Below are 21163 nucleotides of genomic sequence, written 5' to 3' on the forward strand. Positions count from 1 at the left end.
TTGTCAGTTTTTAAAGTTTTAGCCTTTCTGGAGTATGTGTAGTATTATCTCATTGTGTTTTTGTTTGCAATTCCCTGATGTCTGTTGACAACTGAGCATCTTTCATATGTTTATTGGACATTTGAATATCCTTTCTGTAAAATGCCCCTTCAAGCTTTTTTCCCATTTAAAAAATTGGCTTATCTCTTTCCTACTCATTTGTGGGGATTTTTGTAAAATAGGTTAGCCCTTTATGTACAACATAACAGATTTTTCTTTAGTTTTTTCATTTGTCTTTTGATTTAAGGTTTTTCCCTCTGCCAAAGTTTTTAATTTTTTTTTTTGGTGGTTGAATTTGGGTGGTTGTTGTTTTTTAATGGTTTCTGAATTGTGAGTTATAGTAAGAAAGAGAATTGCGGAGTGAAATGAGAAGGAACCACAGACTCTCTGGGAGAAGAATCTTCCAGGCTGTAGGCTCTGAGTTGGGAACTTGCTCAAGAGTGTTCAAACATCAAGAAGACCCATGGGCTAGAGGGGAGTTTTCCAGACCAAGGGGTTGTAGGGAGGGACGTTGGAGTTATACTCTGAGGCCAGCTCATGTGGGACCTGGCTGGGATTTTGTATTTTGTGAGTGCGATGTGAAGTCATTGGAGGTTTTTTGTTTTGTTTTGTTTTTTAAAGAACTACACGATATGATACATAATTAAAAGGGTTACTCAGGCAGCTGAATGGAATAGTCTGGGAGGGGGTGAGTAGAAGCAGGATGAGGAGCTAAGGCATAGATGAGGCAGGAGATGATGAAGGTAACCATAAAGAATATGTTGAATATCTTCGTATATTATTTAACAGGAAAATGTTATGAAATTATCTGCATACTCATATTCTTTGTCCTCTTTGTTTATTTACTTTACGCAGTTCTGAGATTTATTTATTTATTTATTTATTTATTTATTTATTTATTTATTTATTTATTTTAGGTACAGTTTACAAGGGTCATTTATAATATTCCAGGTGTAGCCAGCATTAGTGGCTATTGAGGGCCCTTCCTTCAGTCCCGTTGATGGGCAAGGTCTGTTTTTTCTCTCAGACTAAAACTTGTTCTGGGGCACAAATAAGAAACTGATTGTACAATGTCATCTTATTTCTGAATAAATTTCCTTTCAATATTGCCATTTTGAAGGACTCTTGTTATAAAGATAATGAATATAGATATATATATGTTTTTTTACATTTTTCTTCAGGACCATCTGAATCTGATCATTTTTCTCATAACCTGAGAGGAGTAATCCCACGAAGTTTTGAATATTTGTTTTCCTTGATTGATCGTGAAAAAGAGAAGGTAAAACTTGCTATGAAAATAAAGTGATTCTATGAAATACCTAGTTTTGAGCAGTTAGCTGCTAGTAATTAGCTCATAACACATGGAGGGTCGGTCCTAAGTGGTACTCTGCGATGTGGATAGCCTGGTGTAGCATGAAAAAAAACCACCTCTCAGTTCTTAAGAAAAAATGAAGGATTCTGAGTTATTAATTTTCTAAAAATTTTTTGTTTCTAAAATTTTTATCATCCATGAACTCAGATTAAAAGATAAAAGAATGTGTGCTTCTTAGGCTCTCAGATTTTGCAAGAGAGAAAGTATAAAGAGAATTTTAACTAAGGAAAACAGATTCATTAAGCCCCATCACCTACTGCTCATAGGCTCACACTTGACTGCAGGTGTCCCTAGTTCCTCAGGATGTCCAGGAGTGCTGGAACCATCCTTGCCTCCTTTGCAACACCTTCTACCACCTGAGGATCATTTGATGGTTTCATATGCAGTGTGACCCCATCACCCTGGTGATGTGGGCTTCTCTGTTCCATTGACTCCCAAGTTGGGCCTTTCTCATGATTGTGCTTCTTTAGCTCGGTAGATTCCAGGCTTAAGAGCCATTAGTGTTGCATGTTCCAGTCTGTGTGTACCAAGGAGACTGACACATAACACTGACTTATTGTTACTACCCTGTGCAGAAACTATTCCTAACAATTGCAGTTAGACACGCACCTTGGGTGCCAGTGACGTAGGTTTAGCGCCATGTGTTTCTGTGGCTAAAAATCCTATAGAGAGGCTTTTGAGACAAATTATTTTCAGTCTTTAAAGAACATAACACTTGCTTCAGGTAAAACTTGATGAGCAAGTCCAGTATGTGACAGATAAAAATGGAATTGTTCTTCTCATCACAAGGAAAAAAATATGTAACTGTGTGTATGGTGATGGATGTTAACCAGACTTACTGTGGTGATTATTTCTCAATATATATAAATATTGAATCATTATGTTATACACCTGAAACTAATATGATGGTGTATGTCAGTTTCACCTCAGTTTAAGAAGGTGGAATTGCCCATCTGAACCGCCTAAGTCCCATCTCTTTGTCTTGCTTATGAGTCACCTCTGGAGACCTAGGCCTCCTGGGATCACAGTTTGATGCTGCCTTAAGATGTAATGATGTGTCAAAACTAGTTATCTGGACTTTTACTTGGCTTTTAGGGATCTTGTGTCGTGTAAAGGACAACATGGTAGGAAATGCACACCTCGTGAAGCAAGTGAAAGGGTAGCACTCATGAGAGGGATGACTCATGCAAAGAACGTATCTCAGTGAGGCTTCTCTTTCCAGGCTGGAGCTGGAAAGAGTTTCCTTTGCAAGTGTTCCTTTATTGAGATCTACAATGAGCAGATCTATGACCTACTGGACTCTGCATCAGCCGGACTGTACTTAAGGGAGCATATCAAGAAGGGAGTCTTCGTTGTTGGTGCAGTGGAACAGGTGGTGACCTCAGCGGCTGAAGCCTATCAGGTACCCTCCCTTCAGCAGCTTGATCCTTAGGCAATGTAACGTGTCGTGAAAGCACCTTGATCTCAAAAAAAAGCAAGAATTGAGCTACTAAAAATAATTTTGTAAAGGCATGACACAGAAGGTTCATGAGGAGAAAAAAGAATATGACTGTTTTATATAGCTCTCCCCCGTAGTTAAAATAGAACTTTGAGCCTCTTGGTTTTGCATTATTTAGGTGCCGTTCATTCCGGTCAGGCGCCCTGTAGGCCACCGGGGGACGTAGTTAACATCTGTATCTCTTTAGTGATTCTTCCTGGAAGCTGTGCTTTTGAGGAGCTTCTGGGATTGCTACTTTTTAAACCAGCTGGCTGTTCTCTTCCCTTTATTTTCTACCCTTGTTTACTTGTTAGGTGTCAAAAGCCAACCTCTTTTGAGCACTCGCCTCAGGACAAACAAACCTCTTGATGGGAATTTGCAAAATACTCGCATTTTTATGGGGTCTGACCTGGCCAGTTGATTTTAAACAAATTTTTATTGTGTAATATTTGATACATACAAAATACTGGCACATGCATATAAGTTACTAAGCTTAATGTCAAAATGAACTTGGAGGACCTTAGACCATCAAGACCCAGATATCACCAACACTATCCTGTCAACCTATATGCCTCTCCTGCCTCATGTACCTGGCTACTCCCTAAACATGAGCACTATGCTGAATGTCACGATCGTTTCCTTGTACTTTTAAATCATAAATGTGTGTATTTCTGAAAAGGTTGGTTTTGCCTACTTTGGACTTTTAATGAATTGTGCATATTTAGCCTTCTGTAGCTTTTTAAAATCAATGATGTCTGAAATTTATCCACGTTGCATTTCACTTATTTTCACTGCTGTATATAATCCATTGTATGAATATCTGTGTGTGTATAAAAATCATAGTTCGGGGCACCTGAATGGCTCAGTTGGTTAAGTGTCCGGCTTCAGTTCAGGTCATGATCTTGTGGTTCTTGGGTTTGAGCCCCACGTTGGGCTCTGTGCTGACAGCTGGGAGCCTGGAGCCTGCTTCGGGTTCTGTGTCTCCCTCTCTCTCTCTGCCCCTTGCCTGCTCACACTGTCTTTCTCTGTCTCTCAAAAATGAATAAATGTTAAACAAAATTTAAAAAGTTATAGTTCAATAATCTTCCATCACGGCGCACCTGGGTGGCTCAGTCGATTGGCGGCCGACTTCGGCTCAGGTCATGATCTCGCGGTCCGTGAGTTCGAGCCCCGCGTCAGGCTCTGTGCTGACAGCTCAGAATCTGGAGCCTGTTTCAGATTCTGTGTCTCCCTCTCTTTGACCCTCCCCTGTTCATGCTCTGTCTCTCCCTGTCTCAAAAATAAATAAAACGTTAAAAAAGAAAAATTAAAAAAAAAAAATCTTCCATCTTCAGCAAGCCTCCTGATTTAAACTTTTTTTTTTTTTTTTTTTTTTTTAAAGATTCTGTTTGTTTATTCATTACTTTTTGAGAGAGGGAGAGCATGTACAGCGGGAAAGAGGCAGAGGGAGGGGCAGATAGAGAATCTTAAGCAGGCTCTACACCCAGTGCAGAGCCTGACACAGGGCTCAATCTCACGACTCTGAGATCATGACTTGAGCCAAAATCAAGAGTTGGACATTTAACTGACTGAAGCCACCCAGGTGCCCCATGATTCAAACAATTTACACTGTGACTCTCATAGTAAGAAATAGGTTTTACATGTGACCCAGTGTGTGTGTGTTTGTGTGTGTACATATATATATACCCCCCAAAATTTTGATTGTAATTACATTGCAGTTATAGACCAGTTTGGAGGGATTGGCATCTTTACAATATTGAGTCCATACATGAACATGATATATCTCTTCATTTATTTAGGTCTTTAATGTCTTGCAATATAATATTTTTCACCTAAAAAATAATTATGTAAGCTAATTATTAACTTTTTTCCAATATACCTCATATTTTTTGTTGCTCTTATAGAAGGTAATCTGTTTTTTAAATTGCACTTTATAAGGCACCTGGGTGGCTCAGTTAAGCATTCGACTCTTGATCTTCGTTCAGATCTTGATCTCAGGATCGTGAGTTCAAGCCTTGCATTGGACTCCATGCTGGGAGTAAACCCTACTTTTAAAAAAAAATTGCATTTTGCTTCATGTGTATAGAAATGCAGTTAATTTTTATAGAACGCTTTTATAATCCACCTTGCTGCCTTACAGAGATGAAGAGTGTGTGTTAAATTTGTTAGGTGCTTTTCTTGCTTCTATTGAGATGATCTTGTTAACATTTGCTAACATTTAACATGTTAACATGATAGAATATTGGATTACATTTGTTAGTATTTTGTGTAGGATTTTCCCTCAGTGTTAAAGATTGAGATCAACCTGTGATTTTCCATTTTCCTAACTTTTTTTCGTTTGTTTTATTATCACCTTTGTCTTTTTTTGGAAGTTTGTATGATTGGAAAGAAAAATCATTTGTTTCCCAAAATCATCTGGGCCTTATGTTCTGAGGAAGATTTTTAGCTACCAATGAAAATTCTGTAATAGAGCTTTTCAGTTTTACCTCTTCTTGGGTCAGAAGTTCAGGGACGCTTTTTATTCCTAGAAAATTTCAGTCTCCTCTCAGTTTTTAAATATATTGACAAAAAGTTTTTTTCCAGTATTCTCATCTTTAAAATCTTTGCTGTAACTACAATTTTGTTTTCTTTTTTTAAAAGTTTTTTTTAAATGTTTATTTATTTATTTTGAGAGAGAGAAAGAGAGAGAGCACAAGCAGGGGAGGGGCAGAGAGGGAAAGAGAGAATCCCAAGCAGTCTCCACGCTCCCAGCCCAGAGCCTGATGCGGGGCTCAAACTCACAAACCATGAGATCACGACCTGAGTGGAAACCAAGAGTTGGATGCATAACTAATTGAGCCACCCAGGTGCCCCCTATTTTGTTTTTTTTGCATAGTTGATTTTGCTTATATGGCTTGCATTTTTTTCTTTCTCATCCTGCTTTTGTTCCAACTTCTTAAGCTGGATGCATAGCTTATCTGGCCTTTCTTTTGTGACGTAAGTATTTAATGCTCTAAGTTTACTTCTTATTGTTTAAATTTCACACAAGTTTTAATATCTTTTTTTTTCTGAGAGAGAAAGCGCATGTGCATGCAATCTGGGGAGACGGATAGGGATGGGGCAGAGAGAGAGAGAGAGAGAGAGAGAGAGAGAGAGAGAGAGAGAGAGAGAGAGAGAGAGAGAGAGAGAGAGAGAAAGAAAATCCCAAGCAGGCCCATGCCCAGCACGGAGCCAACATGGGGCTTGTTCTCACGAACTGTGAGATCACGACTTGAGCTGAAATCAAGAGTTGGATGCTTAACCGACTGAGCCACCCAGGTGCCCATCAGATCACATTTCTCAGTGATTCATGGGTCAAAATGAAATTATAATGGAAAAATTCTTAGATCCACAGGACAATTAAGATATTAAAATTTGGTACACCTGGGTGGCTCAGTTAAGCATCCCGTTCTTTTTTTTTTTAACATTTTCATAACATTTAATAGAAACTGTATACAATAATTTTTTTATTGTATCTTACATAAGATAGCCACTACAGAAATTTACATAGGTTAGAAGCAAGATGGATGGTTAAGGAGGGCCCAGTCCTGTGGGGTATGCTCAGAGGTTATAGGTCAGAGTTCATTGGGGGAGAGAGGGAGGTTCAGATTACCCAGTCAGGTGAGAGGTGAAGAAAGGCTAAAACACAGGCCATTAGATAGAGATAATCAAACACTGGGTTTCATCAATATCCCAAGGGTACACATCTCCTACCCAAACACCTATGTGGATTTGTTCCAAGACTTGGGAATTCCCATTACAAAGATGTCTCTCCCCTCAGACACGGTCCCAAATACTCTCTCAATCCCAGCAGCTCTGACAGGAATCACCTATCTCTCTTCCTTAAGCATCCGATTCTTGATTTCGGCTCATGTCATGATCTCACAGTTCATGGGATCAAGCCCCACGTTGGGCTCTGTGCTGACAGGGTGAGCCTGCTTGGAATGTGCTTTCTCTCCCTCTCTGTCAAAATAAATAAACTTAAAAGAAATGTGATTTGAAATTCCAAATTTATGATAATTTAAAATTTATTTCTCATGTTAATTCTTAATTGCAATGTGATCAGAGAAGGTGGTCTTCTGTGATGCTTGGTCTTTGAGATTTATTGAGAAACGACTTATGAGTTAATACAGTGGACAGTTTTATAAATGTATTCATGAGAAGAATATCCTTGAATACAAGGATTTATACTGTATTTTTACTCAGATTTTTTTCTGTATAATCTGTCAGTACTTGAAGGAGATGTATTAATCTCCAGCTAAGGTGTTGGTTGTAATGATTTCATCTTGATTGTTTTTATCTCATATATATATACATAAAGAGACTGTTTTATTAGATGCATATGTAAGCAGTAGAGTTAGTATAACTTCCTTTTATTTAAATCTATATTTTTTTGACCCTGTATCCCTATATTTTCATATTAACACTTTTTGCTTTAAAAATCTCTTTTGTCTGATATTCAGGTACCTCTCATTGTTTTGATTAGAATTTTCTTGGTATAGGGGCACCGGGGTGGCTCAGTTGGTTAAGTGGCCAACCTCAGCTCGGGTCATGATCTCATGGATCGTGGGTTTGAGCCCGTGTCGGGCTCTGTGCTGACAGCTCAGAGTCTGGAGCCTGCTTCAGATTCTGTGTCTCCCTCTCTCTGTCTCTCCCCTGCTTATGCTCTGTCTCTGTCTCTCAAAAGTGGAAAAACAATAAAAAAAAAAAAAAAAAAAGAATTTGCCTGGTATATGTTTTGCCATCAATATCTCTGTGTTAATGTTTTAGGTGTTTCTTGTAAACCACATAACTGTATTTTCCTTTTAAAAAAATCATTCTTTTTTTTCTTGATTATTTTAAGTTTATCCATTTATATATTTTTATTTTTAAAATGTTTTTATTTATTTTTTAGAGAGAGAAACAGCAAGCAAGCGTGCGGGAGGGGCAGATAGGGAGGGGCAGAATCTGAAGCAGGCTCCGGGCTCTGAGCGGTCAGCACAGAGCCTGACATGGGGCTCGAACTCACTAGCCATGAGATCATTGACCTGAGCCGAAGTCGGATGCTTAACCGACTGAGCCACCCAGGTGGCCCCCAGTTTATCCATTTACTTTGGAGAACAAGCAGGGGAGAGGCAAAGAGAGGGAGAGAGAATCCCAAGCAGGATCTGCACTGTTAGCATCTAGCCCGATGTGGGGCTTGAACCCATGAACCACAAGATCCTGACCTGAGCCAAAACCAAGAATCAGATGCTGCAGTTTTGAAGAGCATTTTAGGTGCCCCCAGGTTACCCCAAGACTGCAGTTTTGAAGAGCATTTTAGGTTCACAGCAAAAGTAAGGGGAAGGTAGAGTGATTTCCCATATACCCTTCTGTCCCCACAAATGCATAGTAACCTCCCCTATTATAAACATTCCTCACGAGAGTGGTACATTTTTTACATTTGATAAACCTATATCGACATGATCATCATCACCCAAAGCCTATGATTTACATTAGAGTTCACCCTTAGTATTGTACATTCTATGAGTTGCCTTTTTTTTTGATCCATTATATAGCACTGTTTGTTGAAAACAATTTTTTTTTTCCCGTTGAATTGCCTTTGCACCTTTGATGAAAATCAGTGATTTATATGTGTATGGATTTATACCTGTATTGTTTAATTGATTTAGGTATCTCTTCTTGCCAGTATAAAACTCTCTTGATTCTGGTAGCTTCTTATTGCTGAATAGTTAAGTCTTGAAATCAAGTAGAGTAAATCTTCCAGCTTTTTTTTTTTTTTAAACAATTATTTTGGTCATTCTTGGTCCTTTGCAATTTCATACCTATAGAATTGACTTGTCAGTTTGTGCACAAAACGCTGCTAGGATTTTGAGTGGGATTGTGTTAGATCTGTTGATTACATTTGGGAGAAGTAACCTCTTGACACTATTAAGTCTTCCAGTCCATGAACATTCACCAAGTAGTTTTTGCTTTTGTTTTTGATTTTTGTTTGTATTTGGTTTTTATATAAGGATTTATTTACTAAAAAATTTGTTTAAATTTAATCTCTACACCCAATGTGTGGCTTGAACTCATGACCCGAAGATCAAAACTTGCACGTTCTTCTGACTAAACCAGCCAGTTGCCCGTTATATGAGGATTTAAAGAAACACAGTTGTGTTTGCTTTTTCTCCATATGTTGCACAAATGATAGTATATTGTGCTGCCTTTGTACCTTGCTTGTTTAAGACAATAGTATTTTAGAATTTGTCCCATGTTTGAGGGTCTGTGTCTCTCTCTTTCCAGCTGTATGAAGAATGTATTATGACTTACCTAATATTTAATATACATTATTTAGTGTTATGAAAAATAAGCATAAAGTACTATCCAAAAAATGTAAAAGAAACCAATAGCTTCAATTTTATCCTTTGCCTGGTTAATAGGATTCTAATAGCTCCATTTATTGAGTGTATGTGCCAAGCACTGTGCTAACTTCTTTTGTGTCTGTTATTTCGTTTAAATTTTTTAATCTACGTTTTGATGTAAGATGCTAATTCGCCCATTTTATCCTATATATATTATTTCCATGCTACTCAAAAACGTAGCTCTCAGACTGTTAGCATTGCCTGGGTTGCTTGTTACAAATGCAGAATGTCAGGCCTTGCCTTCACACCTACTGATCAGAATGTGAATTTTATCACGATCCCAAGGTGATTAGTGAGCACATTCATTTCCGTTGGTGATGTTCTGCCTTGTCGGGTAGGTGCCCACGTTCCCATTTTACAAATACAGGACTGAGCCTTGAAGAGGTTCAGCTGGCCCAGACCTTACACCTAGTAAATAGTGGAACCAGGGCTTGACTTCATGTTCATCTGATTCCAAAGCCTGCAGTTTGGACTTTCATGCATCCTCTTTGCCTTTAGGGATCAGGGAGGTCTTTATAGACCAAAAGAGCCGACAAAATGTTGGTCTTGAAGGTAATTTTGAGATTTGTTTTGTCTAACTTCCTCATTATCTAGGCAAAAGGGTTGAGAGAGATTTTATGATTTGCATTAAGTTAATACAAATCGAGAACAGCAAAACTAGTTCTGGATCCTCAGCCTGCTGATTTCCTATTTGTTCTCTTTCCGTAACATGGAGAGGGAACCAGAAAGGGGAGAGTAACTTGAGTGTGTTCCTCGATGGACCAATATTTCGTCTCGTTGTCCTTTACAAAATTTCATACTGAGGATAGTGGCTGTTGTGTCACTTGGAAGTTGTGACAATATATTTCCCTGTTGCCTAGGTGCTGTCTGGAGGGTGGAGAAACAGACGTGTGGCATCAACATCAATGAACAGAGAATCTTCTCGGTCTCATGCAGTGTTTACAATTACAATAGAGTCAATGGAGAAAAGCAATGAGACTGTGAATATACGGACCTCTCTACTCAATCTGGTGGACTTAGCAGGATCTGAAAGGCAAAAAGACACCCATGCAGAAGGGATGAGGTTGAAGGTAAGAATGGAATTCTGGTCTTCAACTCAACTTGTGTGTGAATTAATTACTAAAAGTCAATACCAAGGTAAGTGTGTGAAGGTTACAAAGGAATGAGATATTGCTCTCATGCTAAAGGTGCAGAAATTTTTGTTGTGGTGTAGGGACATTAAACATACGTAGGATAAGACAAGTCTGTAGCCAGAGCATCTGAATTCATACCAGAAGGGATGCTAGTACAAATATCAGCTGGGGTCAGAGGAAGAAGGGACTGGACCGCTTGAGGGAAGTATGGAAAAGAAGTAGTTCTTGAGTGGATTCTCCAAGGGGGCAGGATTTGGACTGGGAGAGAGGAACAGGGAATACATGCCCAGCTGGGGCACATCTCAAGGGTGATTGTGGATGCAGAGTGAGTATGGCATTCGGCACTTCAGCATGGATCAGTGAACGGGTTGGTTTTGAGGTGCAAGCAGACCCAGGCCACTGAGGGCCAGGAGTGCCAGGCCAGGTTTGTGCTCAACTCTCCAAACGTTGGGAAACACTGAAAAGTTTTGAGCGATTTCAAAAGCCTGTTTATTTATTTATTTTTATTATCATTATTATTTTTAAAAAATTTTTTTAACATTTATTTATTTTTGAGACAGAGAGAGACAGAGCATGAATGGGGGAGGGTCAGAGAGAGAGGGAGACACAGAATCCGAAACAGGCTCCAGGCTCTGAGCGGTCAGCACAGGGCCCGATGCGGGGCTTGAACTCACGGACCGCGAGATCACGACCTGAGCTGAAGTCGGACGCTTAACCGACTGAGCCACCCAGGCACCCCTCAAAAGCCTGTTCAATAAAAGGTGTGCCATCTGGCTCACCACTGCCAGGTTCACACAGGGAGAGCCTAGAGAGCAAGGAGGGCAGCTGTGCTGGTTAATATTTCAGGGGGAGGGCAAGGACCTTGTCCTAGGCTGAGGGATTGGCAGTGGGACCTCAGGTTTTCTGGATGTGTATTGCTGATGTGTATACATGTATTGTGATCTGCATTGTCAGTAAAACGTGTGGATACTGTAGTTGAGGGTGTATGATGGCCAGTTGGAAATGGTGGAAGACAGTCTACTTTTTTTTTTAATTCTTATTTATTTTGAGAGAGAGCATGGATGCAAGAAAAAGAGAGAATCCTAAGCACGCTCCATGCTGTCAGTGTAGAGCCCTGGGTGGGGCTCGAACTCACGAACTACGAGATCATGACCTGAACCAAAATCAAGAGTTGGACACTTAACCAACTGAGCCACGAAGGTGCCCCAACAGTCTATCTTTTGCATTAAAAGTAAAGATAGGAGTCTCCTGAACTGTCAGGCAGTTGCAGGAGATCTTAGGCTCATATTTCCATTGAGACATGAAGCAAAGAGAAAGCATATGTTTATAATAGGACATATGCTGGGCATGTTTCAAGTGTTTTGTGTATATTAACTCATTTAGCCTTTGCAGCATCTTTGGGAAGTGGTCCCTTCTGTTATCTGTCATCCCTTCTATTTTAGAGAAACGGAAGAGAAATTGTCCAGGGGCACACAGCTAGTAGTGGATCTGCAGAAGGAGTCCAGCTCCACAGACAGTGCTGTCAGCACCTTTCTGATTTACTGACTGCTGAAACAGACAGTGTGGCGTGTGAACTTAGCACATCTTGCTTGATAATTTGTACTCTTTCTCTCTTTTTTCTGTACTCCCACCACTGCGGACCCAGTTATTGAAGTATAATAAATACAGTGAGAATCTAGTGTAACATATTTTTTTTTCTCCCCAAACCACTTTTTAAAGACGTTTAATACCTTACAGACTTAGACTGAATATTCTCTTGGTATAAGTTCATCAGTGACTTTGTGGGACATGGAGTGGGCTATTACCACACCATTTTAATGTAGCAAACATTTTAAAATTCTATATTGAAAAAAATTTTTTAATGTTTATTTTTGAGAGAGAGAGCGCGTACGTGCACCACATACGCACGCACGCGTGCGCACGCGAGTTGGGGAGGGGCAGAGAGAGGGAGACACAGAATCCGAAGCAGGCTCCAGGCTCTGAGCTGTCAGCACACCGCCCCGAAGCAGGGCTCGAACTCACGAACTGCCAGATCATGACCTGAGCTGAAGCCAGATGCATAACCAACTGAGCCACCTGGGCACCCCTAAAATTTTATATTTTTGAAGTTAGTTTATTTTGCAAGAGAGAGCATGCGCAAGCAAGGGAGGAAAAGAGAGAGAGAGGGAGATAGAGACTCCCAAGCAGGCTCTGTGCTTTCAGGACAGAGCCCAATGAAGGATTTGATCTCGTGAACCATGAGACCATGACCTGAGCCAAAATCAAGAATTGGATGCTTAACCAACTGAGCCACCCAGGTGCCCCAGTAGCAAACATTTTAACACAAAAGAATTGAAAAATATGCCTATTACCAGATGGCTTCCCAGGGGAGTTCTACCAGACGTTTAAAGCAGAGATAATACCTATCCTTCTCAAGCTATTCCAAGAAATAGAAGGGGAAGGAAAACTTCCAGACTCATTCTATGAAGCCAGTATTACTTTGATTCCTAAACCAGACAGAGACCCAGTAAAAAAAGAGAACTACAGGCCAATATCCCTGATGAATATGGATGCAAAAATTCTCAATAAGATACTAGCAAATCGAATTCAATGGCATATAAAAAGAATTATTCACCATGACCAAGTGGGATTCATTCCTGGGATGCAGGGCTGGTTCAACATTCGCAAATCAATCAACGTGATATATCACATTAACAAAAAAAAAGAGAGGAACCATATGATCCTGTCAATCGATGCAGAAAAGGCCTTTGACAAAATCCAGCACCCTTTCTTAATAAAAACCCTTGAGAAAGTCGGGATAGAAGGAATATACTTAAAGATCATAAAAGCCATTTATGAAAAGCCCACAGCTAACATCATCCTCAACGGGGAAAAACTGAGAGCTTTTTCCCTGAGATCAGGAACACGACAGGGATGCCCACTCTCACCGCTGTTGTTTAACATAGTGCTGGAAGTTCTAGCATCAGCAATCAGACAACAAAAGGAAATCAAAGGTATAAAAATTGGCAAAGATGAAGTCAAGCTTTCGCTTTTTGCAGATGACATGATATTATACATGGAAAATCCGACAGACTCCACCAAAAGTCTGCTAGAACTGATACATGAATTCAGCAAAGTTGCAGGATACAAAATCAATGTACAGAAATCAGTTGCATTCTTATACACTAACAATGAAGCAACAGAAAGACAAATAAAGAAACTGATCCCATTCACAATTGCACCAAGAAGCATAAAATACCTAGGAATAAACCTAACCAAAGATGTAAAAGATCTGTATGCTGAAAACTATAGAAAACTTATGAAGGTAATTGAAGAAGATTTAAAGAAATGGAAAGACATTCCCTGCTCATGGATTGGAAGAATAAATATTGTCAAAATGTCAATACTACCCAAAGCTATCTACACATTCAATGCAATCCCAATCAAAATTGCACCAGCATTCTTCTCGAAACTAGAACAAGCAATCCTAAAATTCATATGGAACCACAAAAGGCCCCGAATAGCCAAAGTAATTCTGAAGAAGAAGACCAAAGCAGGAGGCATCACAATCCCAGACTTTAGCCTCTACTACAAAGCTGTCATCATCAAGACAGCATGGTATTGGCACAAAAACAGACACATAGACCAATGGAATGGAATAGAAACCCCAGAACTAGACCCACAAACGTATGGCCAACTCATCTTTGACAAAGCAGGAAAGAACATCCAATGGAAAAAAGACAGTCTCTTTAACAAATGGTGCTGGGAGAGCTGGACAGCAACATGCAGAAGGTTGAAACTAGACCACTTTCTCACACCATTCACAAAAATAAACTCAAAATGGATAAAGGACCTCAATGTGAGACAGGAAACCATCAAAACCTTAGAGGAGAAAGCAGGAAAAGACCTCTCTGACCTCAGCCGTAGCAATCTCTTACTCGACACATCCCCAAAGGCAAGGGAATTAAAAGCAAAAGTGAATTACTGGGACCTTATGAAGATAAAAAGCTTCTGCACAGCAAAGGAAACAACCAACAAAACTAAAAGGCAACCAACGGAATGGGAAAAGATATTTGCAAATGACATATCGGACAAAGGGCTAGTATCCAAAATCTATAAAGAGTTCACCAAACTCCACACCCGAAAAACAAATAACCCAGTGAAGAAATGGGCAGAAAACATGAATAGACACTTCTCTAAAGAAGACATCCGGATGGCCAGCAGGCACATGAAAAGATGTTCAGCGTCGCTCCTTATCAGGGAAATACAAATCAAAACCACACTCAGATATCACCTCACGCCAGTCAGAGTGGCCAAAATGAACAAATCAGGAGACTATAGATGCTGGCGAGGATGTGGAGAAACGGGAACCCTCTTGCACTGTTGGTGGGAATGCAAACTGGTGCAGCCGCTCTGGAAAGCAGTGTGGAGGTTCCTCAGAAAATTAAAAATAGGCCTACCCTATGACCCAGCAATAGCACTGCTAGGAATTTATCCAAGGGATACAGGAGTACTGATGCATAGGGGCACTTGTACACCAATGTTTATAGCAACACTCTCAACAATAGCCAAATTATGGAAAGAGCCTAAATGTCCATCAACTGACGAATGGATAAAGAAATTGTGGTTTATAAACACAATGGAATACTACGTGGCAATGAGAAAAAATGAAATATGGCCTTTTGTAGCAACGTGGATGGAACTGGAGAGTGTGATGCTAAGTGAAATAAGCCATACAGAGAAAGACAGATACCATATGGTTTCACTCTTAGGTGGATCCTGAGAAACTTAACAGAAACCCATGGGGGAGGGGAATAAAAAAAAAAAAGGTTAGGAGAGAGCCAAAGCATAAGAGACTGTTAAAAACTGAGAACAAACTGAGGGTTGATGGGGGGTGGGAGGGAGGGGAGGGTGGGTGATGGGTATTGAGGAGGGCACCTTTTGGGATGAGCACTGGGTGTTGTATGGAAACCAATTTGACAATAAATTTCATATATTAAAAAAAAAAAAAAAGAAAACTATGCCTATTAATACACTACTCCAACTTTTTGTTCTGTTCCTTCCAGATTTTCATCCCTACCTATAGGTCAAATTAAAACATTACAATCACGAGGTGACATATTTTTTTTTCCTTCACATAATTTCTGTATTTGTCTTTAAACACTAAAATTGCATGTGTGTCAAATAGGAAAAGGGGATAGTTGAGCACATCTTTTTGCTGTAAAATCAGTTATCCTTAATATCATTGTCAACGACTTGACTTTCCATTCAAAATGCACTGCTAGCCATATTTTAATTCAAAATGCCAGTGCACCTAACTTTTTGTTCTTTTTCCCTTTAGGAGGCAGGTAACATAAACCGATCGTTGAGCTGCCTGGGCCAAGTGATCACTGCGCTTGTCGATGTGGGTAATGGAAAACAAAGGCATGTTTGCTACAGAGACTCCAAACTTACCTTTTTACTTCGGGTAAAGTAGATCATTGGCCTCCTGGACCCCTTTTCTGGTTACTCTCACTATGGTTGATAGGTAATCTCTCAGCCTTAGTGGTAAGAATATCCATTTTCTTTGCTTAAAAAAATCTGTGGTTTCTCTCCTGAAAATGTGTACCATTCATATCATTAAACAGGATTCCCTTGGAGGCAATGCCAGAACAGCCATAATTGCAAATGTTCATCCTGGATCCAGGTGTTTTGGGGAAACCCTGTCAACGCTTAATTTTGCTCAGAGAGCCAAGCTGATTAAAAATAAGGTAGGGGCACTCTGGAAAACAGTGTGGAGGTTCCTCAAAAAATTAAAAATAGACCTACCCTATGACCCAGCAGTAGCACTGCTAGGAATTTACCCAAGGGATACAGGAGTACTGATGCATAGGGGCACTTGTACCCCAATGTTTATAGCAGCACTTTCAACAATAGCCAAATTACGGAAAGAGCCTAAATGTCCATCAACTGATGAATGTAGAAAGAAATTGTGGTTTATATACACAATGGAGTACTACGTGGCAATGAGAAAGAATGAAATATGGCCCTTTGTAGCAACATGGATGGAACTGGAGAGTGTTATGCTAAGTGAAATAAGCCATACAGAGAAAGACAGATACCATATGGTTTCACTCTTAGGTGGATCCTGAGAAACTTAACAGGAACCCATGGGGGAGGGGAAGGGAAAAGAAAAAAAAAAAGGAGGTTATAGTGGGAGAGAGCCAAAGCATAAGAGACTCTTAAAAACTGAGAACAAACTGAGGGTTGATATGGGGGGTGGGAGGGAGGGGAGGGTGGGTGATGGGTATTGAGGAGGGCACCTTTTGGGATGAGCACTGGGTGTTGTATGGAAACCAATTTGACAATAAACTTCATATATTGGAAAAAAAATAATAAGGTAGGGGTACCTGGGTGGCTCAGTTGGTTGGGTGTCCAATTCTTGATTTCAGCTCAGGTCATGATCTCACGGTTTGTGAGGTTGAGATTCTTGGGATTCATTCTCTCTCTCTCTCCCCCCCCCCCCCCCGTTTCTGTTCCTCCCCTGCTCACTCTCTCTCTCTCTCTCTAAATAAATAACCATTAAGAAAATAAGGTAAAATACTGAGTACAATAAATTGGAAAAATACTTAAGCTTGTAGCATCTCACTTTTGTGATTGCCCTAATATTAACACTAGTTTCTATTTATTTCTCTGTGAAAGCTTATCTCTAAGCAAGACTTCTTTTTTTGTTTGTTTTAAATTTGTATTTAAATTCTAGTTAGTGTATTTATACACTATGTAACTAAAATGTATATATTTTATAATATAAAATATACATTATATAGTATATATATAGAGAGAGTGTAATATTGGTTTCAGGAGTACAATTTAGTGATTCATCACTTACATACAATACCCAGTGCTCATCACAATAAGTGCCCTCCTTAATACCCATCACCCATCTAGCCAATCCCCCACCCACTTCCCTCTATCAACCCTCCATTTGTTCTGTATAGTTAAGAGTCTCTTTAGTTTGCTTCCCCGCCTCTCTTTTTTTCCTTCCCCTAAGTTCATCTGTTTTTGTTTCTTAAATTCCACATATGAGTGAAATCGTATTGTATTTGTCTTTCTCTGACTTCTTTTACTTAGCATAATATGGTCTGGCTCCATCCACATTGCTGCAAATGGCAAGATTTCATTCTTTTTGATGGCTGAGTAATATTGCATTGTATATATACACCGCATCTTCTTTTTCCATTCATCAGTCAATGGACATTTGGGCTCTTTCCATAATTTGGCTATTGATTCTAAGCAAGATTTCTATTTCATTTTTCCTAGCCTTCTGTATTGCTCATGTAGTTTGAGATCTAGATTAGGTCTTATGGTTAGTATTAATTTACTTGTGTTTTCCTAAACAAAGGCAAAGTTTTTCCTTTGCAGTTGGGTTGGAGACTAAATTTATTTACCTAAACCAATGCAATCAGAGGTGTGTGTATGCGTGTGTGGTTTTGCTATGAAAATAGTTTGATGATATTGGCAAGCTTTGTCTTTTAAGTTGCCTATACCTGCAAGGATTCCCCATTTTTCTTATATGTAAGAAGCTTCCTTGATATTTGTGTACACCAGTGGTCGGAAAAGTTTTTCTGTAAAGGTAAATATTTTAGACTTCTTTGGCTGGATAGTCCGTATCCCAGCTACTTAGCTCTGCCTTGTTAGTGAGAAAGCAGCCACAGGCAGTATGTAAACATAAGGGCATGGCTGTGATCCAGTGCAGCCTTACTTATAAAAACAGACAGCAGACTGTGTTTGGCCCATGAGCAAGTACTGCTTTGCCACCCTCTGGTGCAGACTGTTAAAACACCAAGGATTTGCCACTCCTTCTGGAAAAGTTAGAGATCCCTTTGGTTCTAGACAAAAGAATCATAGTATCATGAATTGGCAGATTAATGTCCTCTTTCTTTTAAAGGAGAAGTTGGTCATTTCTACCCCCCAAGTAGACTCTCTGATCGTCTTACCATGTAAGAGTGAAAAGGTCCATGTTACCTCTTCTCCTCGGTAAACCAGAAGACTATAAATCTAGTTACTCATGCATTTTATTGGATTATGACCCTGTGTGGGGTATTTGTAATATGAGGAGGAAAAATCATTAGAGCTTCCTGACCCTATCTCTTTGAACTTAATAGAAGCTTTTGGAGAGGGGAGAACTGCAGGGATAATTAGGATTATGATGTCACTGATGTGACAGTGATGTCAGAATATACAGGAGTGCCTTATAATGAGGCTGGCTGTTAGCATCAGAAACAACTAGAAATGACTTCTGAATACATCAAACAATAAAACCAGGAGACTTATGCTAGTCATTATCAATGGTAAGTCCCCTTCTGCAGCCTACCGGTGGAAAGTGGCTAGGATTATCTGGGACTTGTTTAAGGATGTGCTATTTAGATCTTTCCCAATGGGCAAACCTGGCTTGAGACAAGAACACAGGGACCTTGGGACTGTCAGTTTTTTTTTCCCTCGCTAGGATATTGGGTGTTTCACAAATGGGTCCCTTTGATCTGGTTGGTAGCCAACTGTTGGCTCTTACTATCACCCTGTGGGTTTTATGGGCCTTTTGAACCTCTTAGAAGTTGTCTCAAAGAAGTAATTCCTTTAAGATAATTTCTCAAGAGACATTTCTTTAAAATAACATTTAGTGTGGTAGTAAAACAGAAATGGAGCTGTCCGACCAACTCCTCCCTCCAGGAGGGCTATTAGGAAATATAGGGTGGTTTCCTTTGGAGAGAGTGGTTACTGCCAGGCTGATGGAGCTCAGGCCACCTCTGCAATTCATCACATCCTTACTGTGCGCCAGGACAGAGGGGAGGGGATAGTCTTTCCCAAGGGGAAGAGGAGTTTGCTACTTTCCATGGGGGTGGGATTGTCCCAGGAAGCAGGCAGCGTTAGGTAAACATACCCAGATCCCGGGGTGACCCAGCCCAACAGGGTAGTATACCTAAGGGGGAGCATATGAGAGGGGTGGTGAGGGGGAGAGCCCCAGCCCGAAGGTACAAGGCACAGGGAGAGGAAGCCTCCTCCCCACTCCAACACCCTGTGATCCTAGTGGCCTCGTGACTGTCGAAGCACAGTTTTGTTTGGTGTTTGTCACTCCAGATCCTACAAACAAACATGAACACAAGACTGGATGACGCAAAAGTATTCCTTTAACACTTTTTAAAAAAATTCTTGGACAGGCAGTAGTAAATGAAGACACCCAAGGAAATGTGAGCCAGCTCCAAGCTGAAGTGAAGAGGCTCAAAGAACAGCTGGCCCAGCTTACTTCAGGGCAGTTACTACCAGAGAGCTTTCTGACCAAAGGTAAGATGAACACAGTGTCCTTTATCCCGGGGAAGACCGTGTGTGGATATTAGTGGGAGAACCCTGTGACAACAGGCACAATACAATAAAGCCACCCAAACTTTTGAACAAGTCTATTTGACTTACATAGGAACACGAGACCGGCATGTCTCGGAGATACTGCAGGTTTGGTCCCAGACCATTGTGATAAATTAGCAAATACTGCAACAGTGCTTGTCAAATAAATTTTTTGGTTTCCCAGTGCCGGGGAAAAGTTCTGTTTACGCTACTCTGTAGTCTATTAAGTATGCAGTAGCGTTATGTCTAAAAACACAATGTACATACTTGATTAAAAAATGCTTTATTGCTAAAAAATGCTAACCATCTGAGCTTTCAGCGAATTGTGATGGTGGAGAGCCTTTTTTTTTTTTTTTTTTTTTTTTTTTTTTGCCGGTGGAGGGTCTTGCCTCCATGTTGACAGCTGTTGACTGATCAGGATGGTGGTCGCTGAAGGTCGAGGTGGCTGTGGCATTTACTTAAAAAGAAGACAGTAGTGAAGTTTGTTGTATCTACTGGCTCTTCCATTCATGAATGATTTCTCTGTAGCGTGCCATGCCGTTTGATGGCATGTTCTACCCACAGTAGAACTCCTTTCAAAATCAGAGTCAGTCCTCTCAAACCCTGCTGCTCTTTTTGTCAACGAAGTTTATGTGATACTCCAAATCCTTTGTTGCCATTTCAACGATCTCCACAGCATCTTCACCAGGAGTAGGTTCCTGCTGAAGAAACTACGTTCTTTCCTCGTCCATTAGAAGCAACTCCTCTTTGGGGGGACGGGGTGGCTCAGTCCGTTAAGTGTCTGACTCTTCGTTTCAGCTCTGGTCACAATCTAGCGGCTTCACAGGTCTGAGCCCCGCATCTGGGCTCTGCGCTGGCAGTGCAGGGCCTGCTTTGGATTCTCTCTCTCTCCCTCTTTCTCTGCCCATACCCCACTCACGCTGTCTCTAAAACAAACAAACAAACAAACAAACAAACAAACTTAAAAAAAAAAAAAGGCAGCAACTCCTCTTCCATTCACATTTTATCATGACATTGCAGCACTGTGGTCCCATCTTCAGGCTCCACTTATGGTTCTAGTTCTCTTGCTGTTCCCACCACACCTGCAGTTGCTGCCTCCAGTGAAGTCTTGAACCCTCAAAGACATCCATGAGGGCTGGAATCCACTTCTTCCAAACTTCTGATCATGTTGGTATTTTTTACCTCTTCCCATCAGTCAGGATAGTTCTTAACGGCATCTAGGATAGAGAATCCTTTCCATTCCAGAAGATTTTCAGTTGACTTTGCCCAGATACATTAGAGGAATCAGTATCAGTAACAGCTATATCCTTAGAAATGTATTTCTTAAATAGTAAGACTTAAAAGTCAGAATGACTCCTTGATCTATGGACTGCAGAATGGATGT

The 21163-nt window shown here is 40.2% G+C and overlaps 1 protein-coding gene across 4 annotated transcripts in view; it reads left to right on the forward strand.

The window, feature by feature from the left end:
- Window positions 1-21163, forward strand: part of KIF15 (kinesin family member 15) — an 83833-nt gene that overhangs the window by 17436 nt on the left and 45234 nt on the right. For all 4 annotated transcript variants that reach the window (XR_006298321.1, XM_043587194.1, XM_043587193.1 and 1 more), the window contains exons 6-11: window positions 1221-1318; window positions 2634-2813; window positions 10153-10362; window positions 15746-15871; window positions 16032-16154; window positions 19599-19722. Coding sequence is in view for 3 of the 4 variants with exons in the window: in XM_043587194.1 (XP_043443129.1) it covers window positions 1221-1318; window positions 2634-2813; window positions 10153-10362; window positions 15746-15871; window positions 16032-16154; window positions 19599-19722 (861 nt within the window). In the remaining variant the exon portion in view is untranslated. The remainder of the gene's footprint in view (window positions 1-1220; window positions 1319-2633; window positions 2814-10152; window positions 10363-15745; window positions 15872-16031; window positions 16155-19598; window positions 19723-21163) is intronic.

The sequence above is a fragment of the Prionailurus bengalensis genome, chromosome A2, assembly GCF_016509475.1.
Source record: "Prionailurus bengalensis isolate Pbe53 chromosome A2, Fcat_Pben_1.1_paternal_pri, whole genome shotgun sequence".
Lineage (NCBI taxonomy): Eukaryota > Metazoa > Chordata > Mammalia > Carnivora > Felidae > Prionailurus > Prionailurus bengalensis.